This window comes from Tupaia chinensis, unplaced genomic scaffold (assembly GCF_000334495.1).
Source record: "Tupaia chinensis unplaced genomic scaffold, TupChi_1.0 Scaffold000184_1, whole genome shotgun sequence".
NCBI lineage: Eukaryota > Metazoa > Chordata > Mammalia > Scandentia > Tupaiidae > Tupaia > Tupaia belangeri.
In genome coordinates this window covers 4,531,346-4,542,953 of record NW_006159659.1, presented here as the reverse complement: position 1 = coordinate 4,542,953, position 11,608 = coordinate 4,531,346, and the positions used below count along the sequence as shown (strand labels likewise).

Below are 11,608 nucleotides of genomic sequence, written 5' to 3'. Positions count from 1 at the left end.
GGCGCATGCGCTTGCCAGAAAGACAGAGAGAGACAGAGAGATAGAAAGCAAGAAATCACCCCCTCCCAGGGGGGATGGCCATGCCACAATCCCTTCTCCTCCATTCTCCTCTCAGGATCTTGGGCACGCACGCACGCACATGTGTCCAGTGTGAGTTTAAGCCACCAGGTCTGGGACTTGAACCGCCGTCAGCTACATGAGAGTTCAGCGACATAGCCATTACGCTAACTCTGGTCCCCGGACAGCTTTTGAAGATAGGGATTGAGTTGCCAAAACTAATGTGTCGCACGGAGACTCAGTTCTAGGAGGAGACAACAGTGCAGTCACCAGAAGTGAGCTTTAAGGGCGCCAAGGCAGATCAGCTTGATACTGTGCTCTCCGGATTCCCCATGATAGAAGTGAGACCTAATTTCCTGGATTGGGCTACAGTTGTAGGTGGGTATACAGTTCAGGGTCACTAAGTGCGGGAGATTGATGACTTTGATGGCAAATGCCAGTAAGATCTTTCTACTAGGGCTTGACATTGCTTCTAACAGTCCTGGAGGCAGACAGTTAATGGTTTTGTCACAGCTCCAGCCACAGATTGAAACAGTGAGTAATGTCTGCCTGTCCTAGATAATAAAATTAATTAAACATCATCTAGCCTATGACGGTTTAAGTGGTAACTGGGCAGGCAAGTAGAACAAGCTAGGCTGCTGGTCGAGAAGCATATGTGGCTGCCCTCAGAATGGGGTTCTGGTTTTGTCCCATAGGCCTCAGCGAATATTGCAAAACATCTTTTGTATTCACAACCAGGACAGTAGGATGCAAATCTGCCTTGTGTTCTTATTTATTTTTAAAGTCACTGGGAAGGAATTTGGTCTTTAATTTTGGATCTAAAATTAACCAGAACAAAAAAAGTTAACTCTTATTTATTTATTTTCATTTTTGCCATAGGGTGTGTGCACTCACCTTAGAGAGGTAGGTAGAGAGAGGGAAAGTGAGAAGTTACCTCCAAGTGGGGATGGCCATGCCATGATCTCCTCTACTCCATTGTCTTCTTGGGATTTTGGGCACACATGTACCACATGCCTGGTGTGTTTTTCAAGCCACCGGACCTGAGACTCTAACCATGGAGTTGGCCGTGTGGGATCCAGTTCCTTAACCTCCATACCACCTGGTGGCCACAATGAACTTTATTTATTTATTTTGGAGAGGTTTTTGCTACATGGCGTTTGCACTCACCAGAAAGACAGACAGAAAGCAAGAAATGACCCCCTGGGGGGATGGCCACACCATAATCTCTTCTCTTCCATTCTACTCTCAGGATCTTAAGCACACACACACACCCGGCGTGAGTTGAAGCCACCAGGTCCGGGACTCGAACCGTGGTCGATTACATGGGAATCCAGCGACATAACCATTATGCAAACTGCTGGTCCCATTTTTTTTTTTTTTTTTAAAATTAAAAAGAAAAATTGCCAGAAGGTGTGCGTGTTTGCAGAAAGAGATGGGGATGGTGGGTGAGAAAGTATCATTCATGGAGGCATGCGCTTGCCAGAAAGACAGAGAGAGACAGAGAGATAGAAAGCAAGAAATCACCCCCTCCCAGGGGGGATGGCCATGCCACAATCCCTTCTCCTCCATTCTCCTGCACATGTGTCCAGTGTGAGTTTAAGCCACCAGGTCTGGGACTTGAACCGCCGTCAGCTACATGAGAGTTCAGCGACATAGCCATTACGCTAACTCTGGTCCCCGGACAGCTTTTGAAGATAGGGATTGAGTTGCCAAAACTAATGTGTCGCACGGAGACTCAGTTCTAGGAGGAGACAACAGTGCAGTCACCAGAAGTGAGCTTTAAGGGCGCCAAGGCAGATCAGCTTGATACTGTGCTCTCCGGATTCCCCATGATAGAAGTGAGACCTAATTTCCTGGATTGGGCTACAGTTGTAGGTGGGTATACAGTTCAGGGTCACTAAGTGCGGGAGATTGATGACTTTGATGGCAAATGCCAGTAAGATCTTTCTACTAGGGCTTGACATTGCTTCTAACAGTCCTGGAGGCAGACAGTTAATGGTTTTGTCACAGCTCCAGCCACAGATTGAAACAGTGAGTAATGTCTGCCTGTCCTAGATAATAAAATTAATTAAACATCATCTAGCCTATGACGGTTTAAGTGGTAACTGGGCAGGCAAGTAGAACAAGCTAGGCTGCTGGTCGAGAAGCATATGTGGCTGCCCTCAGAATGGGGTTCTGGTTTTGTCCCATAGGCCTCAGCGAATATTGCAAAACATCTTTTGTATTCACAACCAGGACAGTAGGATGCAAATCTGCCTTGTGTTCTTATTTATTTTTAAAGTCACTGGGAAGGAATTTGGTCTTTAATTTTGGATCTAAAATTAACCAGAACAAAAAAAGTTAACTCTTATTTATTTATTTTCATTTTTGCCATAGGGTGTGTGCACTCACCTTAGAGAGGTAGGTAGAGAGAGGGAAAGTGAGAAGTTACCTCCAAGTGGGGATGGCCATGCCATGATCTCCTCTACTCCATTGTCTTCTTGGGATTTTGGGCACACATGTACCACATGCCTGGTGTGTTTTTCAAGCCACCGGACCTGAGACTCTAACCATGGAGTTGGCCGTGTGGGATCCAGTTCCTTAACCTCCATACCACCTGGTGGCCACAATGAACTTTATTTATTTATTTTGGAGAGGTTTTTGCTACATGGCGTTTGCACTCACCAGAAAGACAGACAGAAAGCAAGAAATGACCCCCTGGGGGGATGGCCACACCATAATCTCTTCTCTTCCATTCTACTCTCAGGATCTTAAGCACACACACACACCCGGCGTGAGTTGAAGCCACCAGGTCCGGGACTCGAACCGTGGTCGATTACATGGGAATCCAGCGACATAACCATTATGCAAACTGCTGGTCCCATTTTTTTTTTTTTTAAGAGAGAGAGTTTTGCTATAGGGTACATGCGCTTGCTTGAGAGACAGAGAGAGACAGAAAGACAGAAAGCAAGAAATCACCCCCCAGTGGGGATAGCCATGCTGCAATCCCTTCTCTTCCATTCTCCTCTTGAGATTTTGGACACGTATATATACATGCCCAGCGTGAGTTTGAAGCATCTGGGTCTGGGACTCAAACCACAGTCGACTACGTGGGAGTCCAACGATGTAACCATTTCACCATCTGCTGGTCCCCTTAACTATTTTTATTAGATATAAAACATTAGTGATTTCTGGGGATGATGGAAAAGTTCTGAGAACAGATGTGATATATGATATTGTGAACATACTGCTATTTAACTGTATACCTAAAAATGGTTGAAATGGTAAACTTTATGTTATGTGTAGTTTGCCACTATAAAACTAAATGAAACAAATATTAATTATTAGTGATTAGACATTTTTCTGATATGTTTCAGAGTTATTTAATTCCTATTTCAGTTTCAAAAATTTTTAATGAGTAGTCTTGGATGGGCCACTTAGTTGTTGTTTTCTGTTCAGTAGTATTTAACTGAAAGTACTATAGGAAACCCTTCAATTGATGGAGACTATGATTTTCCTCTCAGAAGTGTAAACCACCAGGAACACTGCCACACAGGTTGTAAATGCTTGGTGCATTTCCCAACAGGTCTGAGAATCCTGTCGTGTTCTTCCAGCATCCTGAGAGGCAGGCCCCAGGGTCAGGGAGCTCTTGACCTTAAATTGTGCTTGTCCACCTTAGACTAGAACAGTTGGGGGAACCAGCAGGTGGCGTGGTGGTTAAGGTGCTGGACATTCCCACATGGCTGACCATGGTTCAAGTCCTAGACCTGGTGGTTTGCTTTCTCACTTTCTCTCTCTCTCTGTGTCTCTCTCTGGTCAAATTAAAATAAATAAATGAATAAATAAAATTAAAAATAAATTTTTTTTTAAAAAAAGACTAGAACAGTTGGAGCAACTGGAAGAATATAACTTGTAGGAAATTACCATGTTGCAAAGATTTCCTAGCACTGTGACCTTAAATGAATCCCTTGGCCTCTGAGTGTTTCTTTATAATTTTTGTCTACATACCACACAGAGTTGTTATTCAGGGTAGATCTAATTCACAGGAGAGTGTTTTGTGAACCAAAATGCTATACAAAGAATAATTGTAAAAATTAGAAAGAATAGAAATTTCTTTCTGAAATTCAAGGTACTTTTTCACATGAAGAGTAATCGACGTTATTTGTCTTAAGTAGCACCAGTGAATGCGAATTACTGGAAGCATTTTTTTTTTTGAAAGCTTAATACAGGTTGAGCATCCCTAATACAAAAATTCTTTTTTTTTCCCTGAGAAATTTTTGCTATAGGGTGCATGCACTTGCTGGAGAGACAGTGAGATAGAAAGCAAGAAATCACCCCTCAAGGGGGAGGGCCACGCCACATTCCCTTCTCCTCTAGTCTCTTCTTGGGATTTTGGGCATGCATGCATATGTGCCCAGCATGGGTTTCAAGTTGCCAGGTCCTGACTCAAACCATGGTGGACCACGTGGGAGACCAGTGCCTTAACTACTACAGCACCTGCTGGTCCCTTTTTTTCTTTTCAAAATCCAAAACACTCTAAAACTTGAAACTTGTTTTAAATTGCCAGAGTACATGTTACCCTCTGAGAGACAGACAGAGAGAGGGGGAGAGAGAGAAGGAGGGAGGGAAAAAGCACCCCCTAATGGGACATGGTCATGCCCAAATCCCTTCTCCGTTTCTCCATCTCATCTGAATTTGGGACGTGCTTGTACACGTGCCTGTTTTGTGTTTGTGCATGTGTTTAATTTGCTACAGGGTATGTATGCTTGCCAGAGAGAGTGAGTAAGTAAGTGAGTGAGAGAGAGAGAGAAAGCAAGCATATCCAAGGGAGATTGCCATGCCACAATCTCTTCCATTTCTCTCTCCTTTGGGGATTTTGGGCACACATGTATATGTACCCAGGATGTTTTTCAAGTTGCCAGGTCTGGGACTACAACCACACAGTTGGGATGTGAGATCTACCCGCCCTAACCACCATGCCACCAGCTGGTCTGCCTGGTGTGTTTTTCAAGCTGCTAGGGCTGGATTCAAACCATGGCCTGTCAATTGGGATCCAGATCCCTTAACCACAGTGCCATGGGCTGGCCCTGAAGCTTTTTTTTTAATGTTTGTTTATTTCTTCCATGAGTGGGTGAGTGGAAGAGAGACAGTGACAGAGACAGGTACTCTCACAGGGTCTTTTTTTATTATTATTCATTGTTTTTATGCGGTACAATGCGGTTTTTCATAGCATGTATACAGTGTATGGGAATCAAGTCATGCATTTAAACATATTCACCTTTTCTTCTTCTTTTTTTATTTTTGGAGAGGTTTTTGCTATAGGGTGCGTGTGCTCGCCAGAAACACAGAGACAGAGAGACAGAAAGTGAGAAATCATCCCCCAGGGGGCATGGCCATGCCACAATCCCTTCTCCTCTATTCTCCTCTTGGGATCCTGGGTGCACACACACATACATGCCCAGCATGAGTTTAAGCCACCAAGTCCAGGCAGTCAACTACATGGGAGTCCAGTGATGTAGCCATTACCCCATCTGCTGGTCCCATATTCACCTTTTTCAACATTGAACATTATGTGTGTTGTACACATTTGATAATAGTTGTCTTAGTTTTTTTGGGGGGTTTCTTGGGAGTGTATATTGAATAATCAACAGCATTTTTTATTTGCTGTCATATGCCAGTCCATCACCTATTCCCTTGTTCATATTAATTCTTGGGTCTGTTGCTCATTTTCTCCCATACACCCTTTGCCACACAACTTCTGGTATCTACCCTTGCTCTCTCTACTTCTGTGTCCTAAAGTCCTTCAGTTTCTGCCATAGAGTGCAGGCATTTAGTGTTAAGCAGGAACATACCGTATTTGTCTTCCTTAGCCTGACTCATTTCACTTAGCATTATATTGTCTAGGATCACCCCCTCTGTGTCAAATGACAGGATATTGTTCTTTGTGGCTGAGCAGTGTTCTGTTAAATATATATTCCATATTTTCTTAATCTAGTCATCACTTGTTGGTACTTTGATTGATTGAATGAGTTAGTGTTTGCTGAAATAAGCATGGATGTTCAGATTTCTCCCTGACTGCGTGATTTCCTATCTTTTGGGGTAAAGAGTTCTATTTTTAGATTTTTGAAGAACCTCCACTTTGTTTTCTACAGGGGCTATACTAAACACATTCCTACCAGTAGTGCATAAGGGTTCCCTTTTCTCTGTAGCATTGCCAGCATTTACTGTTCTTTGTTGTTGTTTTTTGATCACAGCCATTCTGACTGGGGTTAGGACCCACACACGATCTTCATGCCACTTTGCTTCTCAGATTCAACCAGCTCCAGATCACATGTACATGTGTGCTGGCGTGTTCAGGGAGGTCTCTGGATGGGAACACAGAACTTGCCCATGTGGGTCAGTCTCAACAAGTATTGTGTTAACTGCTCTGCCACCATCCAGCTCCCCTGAAACTTTTTGTGCATCCAGAACTTTATACCTGACTAAATGTGACAGGTTGTAGTCAAAGCACTGCATGTAAAAATGACATATAAAATGACCCTCCTCCAGCTGTATGAAGGTGTATATGAAATAAATTTTGTTTTTAGACTTGAGTCCCGTTCCTGAGATAATCTCATTATACATATTCAAATATTCTAGACTCTGAAAGAAAACAAAACAAAAGAATACTTCTGGTCCTAAACATTTTGGATAAGGTATACTCAACCTTGGGACCAGCAGATGGCGTAATGGCTATGTCACTGGACTCCCATGTAGTTGACCGTGGTTCAAGTCCCGGCCCTGGTGGCTTCAACTCATGCCGGGTGCCTGTGCATGCATGCCCAAGATCCCAAGAGGAGAATGAAGGGGAAGGGATTGCAGCATGGCTATCCCCCCTGGGGGGTGATTTCTCACTTTCTGTCTCTCTGCCTCTCTCTCTGTCTTTCTGGCAAGCGCACGCACCCTATAGCAAAAACCTCTCCAAAAAAATTTTTAAAAGTATACTCAACCTGTATTTATTTATTTACTTTTTTAAGTTTCCAGCAATTCAAGCCTGCTAGCCAAAGCTAGATAAGCACTTTTTTTTTTTTAGAGTTTCCTACAGAGCATATGTGCTTGCTGGAGAGGGAGAAAGTGAGAAAGCACGCTACAACGGGGGCGGGGGGGGGATGGCCACACTGCAGTTCCTTCTCTGTTCTTTTGGGATTTGAGGTATGCACACACATGTACCCAGCATGTTTTTCAGGCCACCAGCAGTTAGCCATGGGAGATCTAGTGCCTTTACCACCACACTACCCGCTGGCCCAGACAAGCACATTTTAAAAGGTTGTGAGCTCCCTCACCCTGGGACCTGCCTCAGGATGTTAGAGGAACAACTCTAGATCACATTACCTCCAAAATCTGTATAGAAACCCAAAGACTTTATGTTTTGCGGTACCTGGAAGAACTGGGAAAATCTTCATTGGATTTAACCTACTTTTCATCTAAACCTCTAAAATAGATGAATGAGTTTCAATTTAGCAAAATATTTGGTTGGCTGTAATATGCCAGGCAGGGTGCTAGATGTGACAGGTAGATGCTTTCTTTCTGTGTCTGTATTTCAGGAATCTCCCATGCAATAATGGTTGCTTATTTTTTTTTAACTTGAAATTTTGAAAGTTTATGATATATGCCTGTAATTTATAGCAGATTATTTTAAAAGGTAACTATATACAACAAGACTCCCCCCCCCTTTTTTTCTCTATTATTACTATCTTTTGGTTTATGTTATGTAGTTTTGTTTGTATATCCCAAGGCTTCCTATAGTAGTCATTTGGTTAGATATAGTTCTTTTGGAAAGAAGGGGGGAAATTCTAGACATGCCTCTTCCTTACCTAGCATGTATGGAATAGCAACAGATCTTTTCTATTTTGTTTGAAGGTCAGTGGAGAGAAATTATATGACTGGGGTTTACGAGGATACATAGTCATGGAAGATTTGTGGAAGGAGAACTTTCAAAAGGTGAGAAATGTCTTTTTCATTATCTTCCTTTTGGTTTAAATATGTTGTTTCTCTAGGGTTTTGTAAAATACTTGATAACCCTATTGCTTTACTTTTTCTGTTTGTCTTTAGTTTTTTCTCTAGCCCAGATTTTCTTGAGATCTTTATTGGTGGAACAGTAGAACTTCTGATCATTTGGTTATTATCAGCAGGGTGGAATAAGTGGTAGTCATAAAATGCATTCCACTGTAACTTTACACCATAACTTCTACTTTATTGTATTTATGGCTTGTTCAAAGTGTAGCATATTATTCTAAAGTTTTATGAAATCTGGATTCAGGCCCAGCTGTGGTGGCTCAAGGGGGAGGGTTCTACTGCATGTTTGCTGAGGCCACATGGGAGGTCTGCGTTCAGTTCCAGCCTAGTCTAAATCAGGCATGGTAGCACGTGCCTATGGTCTTTCCTGACAGGGAGGCTGGCACAGGAGGATTGCAACATGGTGAGACCCTGTCAAAAATCACTCTTTCTTTCTGTTTCCTTTCTTCCTCTTTCCCCACTCCAACCATGTTACTAGTTCACTGTCTTTTTCATTAAAACAAAAAACTAGATTTTAAAGCGAACATACCATGTTCCTAGTAAAAAGACAAATAGTTGAGACCCCCGTCCTCTAGCCTTTTCATTTACTAGAAAGAAGTTCCCATCTTTACCTTAGCAGTACTGGATTTGTTCACCTCCTCCACCCCAGCCTTCTCTGCCTGGCTGAGGGCACGAGCCATAGTGTGTTGCGGACAGCTATGGACCTTACTCTCTGTGCTACTTGGCAGATGTGCAGCAGAGAGAGGGGCTTGTATAACTGTAAGGATGTGCTACCATTCATCTCTTCTAGCAGCCACGTAGCTGGTTGGATGTTGTTTGAGCTTGCTGGAGCATTCTCCCTTTCCCCCTGATAAGAGTGTCTAGACAAGAAGGCCTCGTGAGCCTCTCAGCACTCAGAGGCACAGCCCGCTAAGGGAGAAGTAGAGTTTTTTGTTTATTTGCTATAGGGCACTTGTACTCATCAGAAAGAGACACAGGGAGAAAAGAAAAGTGAGAAATCGTCCCAGGGGTATGACTGTCTTGCAATCCCTTCTCCTCCATTCTCCTCTTGGGATTTTGGGCATGCACACAAATTTACCACCGTGTTTTCAAGCCACCAGGTCTAAGACTCAAACTGTGCAATCGGCGATGTGGGATCCAGTTGCCTTCACTTCCATGCCACCTGTTGGCCCCAGCATTCTTATATTAATATACCTTTCACATCATAGACTGAAGGATGTTCATTTTGACTCCAATTATTTCAAACAAAAATGACCTTTTAAAAAATTTAACTGTCTGGACCCAGTAGGTGGTATGGTGGTTAAGGGCGCTGGACTCTCACATGTCTGACCACTGTTTGAGTCTCGGACCTGGTGGCTTGCTTTCTCATCCTCTCTCTCTCTCTCTCTCTCTCTCTCTCTCTCTCTCTCTCTCTCTCTCTCTCTCTCTCTCTCTCTCTCTCTCACTCACACTCACTCAATCACTCAGTCCCTCTTTGGTCAAATTAAAATAAGTAAACAAATAAATAAAGTTAAATAATTCTTTAAAAAAAACTTAACTATCAGAGGCCAGCAAATGGCATAATAGCTATATCGCTGGACTCCTATGTAGTCCTAACTGGTTCAAGTCCCGGACCTGGCACCTTAACACTAATGCCAGGCGCATGTGCATGAGTGTCCAAAATCCCAAAAGGAGAAAGGATTACTGCGTGGCCATCCCCTGCCCCCTAGGGGTGATTTCTCACTTTCTATCTCTTTCTCTGGCTGGTGAGCATACGTGCCCTATGGCAAAAATCTCTCTTAAAAACAAAACCAAAAAAAAAATACATATATAACTGTTCAGGGACCAACAGGTGGATCAAATCCCAGACCTGGTAGTTTGAAAATCACACCACCTATGTGTGCATGCCCAAGATCTCAGGAGGAGAAGGGACTGTGATATGGCCATCACCCCTGGGGATGATTTTTCACTTTCCTTCTCACTATCTCTGTCTCTCTCTGGCAAGTGCACACACCCTAAGGCAAAAACCTTAAAAAAAAAATTCTCTCAAAATTAAAATCCAGAATTTTGAAGTCGAATTTGAAAATGCCATTATAGAATAAAATGTAAACCCTCCTCATTGTTTAACATAAATAATCTTCCAGTGAAATCCTAGGAATAATTTGTATAGTCGTGTTTTCTATCTGAAGCCTATTTAAATTAGCTCTTTTAAAAATAAAAAGAATTACTTAATTTCTTATTCATTCATTTATTTTAATTTAACCAGACACACACACACACACACACACACACGGGGAGGGGGAGTGAGAAAGCAAGCCACCAGTTCAGGACTTGAACCATGGTCAGCCATGTGGGAGTGTACAGAGCCTTAACTACCATGCCACCTGCTGGTCCCCTAAATTAGCTCTTAAGTAGGAAGTTCTATATCAATATTAAGTGTCTTTTGGCAATCTCTTTTAAAGAAATCATTCATAGTTTTATTTTCATTTCTCTGACATTTTCTTTGGAAGCTTTCTTTCCTATTTAAAAAATTTCTTAACAAGTCCACATTGAATTTTATATGGGAAAGGAAATAAAATGTCAGGACTACTTTACACAGTGCTAGAAAGAAATGTGGAAAGTGAGACTAGATCAACCTCAATTCCAAGTGCTCACTGTGTTTGACTGTAAACTGAGGCTTTCCAAAGCCAGGAGAGACCCCCAGGAGCCTCTGAGCACTCGCTGTGGGGTCTGTGCAGACCATGTGCACGTCAGATCAATGAGGCTTCCGGGAGCCTTGCACTCAGAAATTGCGTCCTCTTGATCTTCTGAGACTTCAGCCTGTGCAGAAACAATGGGACTGTGATTGGGATGCAAATGAAATAGGACAGCATTTTATGGTAATTGGAAAATGTCATGTATTAAAGGTACTCAAGGGACCACCGGATGGTGTAATGGTTATGTTGCTGGACTCCTATGTGGCCAACCACAGTTCGAGTCCTAGACCGAGAAGCTTGAAACTCATGCCAGGCATGTGTGCATGCATGCCCAAAATCCCAAGAAGAGAATGGAAGAAAAGGAATTGCGGCAAAGCCATCCCCCCAGGGGGTGATTTCTCATTTTTTGTCTCTCTGGCTAGCACATGCAGCCTGTAGCAAAAAAAAAAAAAAAAATTAACATGGATAAAAAAAAAAAAATTAACATGGATCTTTGCGAGTGGAATGGGAAAGAATTCTAATTAGCTCTTGAGTGGTTTGCATTTCTTTATAATCTTTTATATCCTCACCCTCTTTGTTTACTCTTTAAGTATAATTTTTCTGATAGCTACCTGTTCTCAAGAAAAGGTAATAAAATTGATGTTGACAACGTTAAACATTTACTATAGATCTTCAATGAAAAATAGCATCAAAAATAGCCTATTAACTCAGTATTCAATATAGTACTTAAATATCAGGAATTATTTGTTAATGAAGTGCCATTGGTTTTTGTTGCTTCCTCCCTAGTTTGTTGGATTTTTGTGGGTGTCAGGGGTATTTTTTAATATTGTGAGGGGGTTCGG

General features: G+C 42.4%; 1 protein-coding gene across 4 annotated transcripts in view; it reads left to right on the top strand.

Moving 5' to 3' along the window:
• Positions 1-11,608, top strand: part of APOO (apolipoprotein O) — a 75,349-nt gene that overhangs the window by 46,811 nt on the left and 16,930 nt on the right. For all 4 annotated transcript variants that reach the window (XM_006146660.3, XM_014587122.2, XM_006146659.3 and 1 more), the window contains one exon: positions 7,936-8,016. In XM_006146660.3, the coding sequence (XP_006146722.1) occupies positions 7,936-8,016 (81 nt within the window). The remainder of the gene's footprint in view (positions 1-7,935; positions 8,017-11,608) is intronic.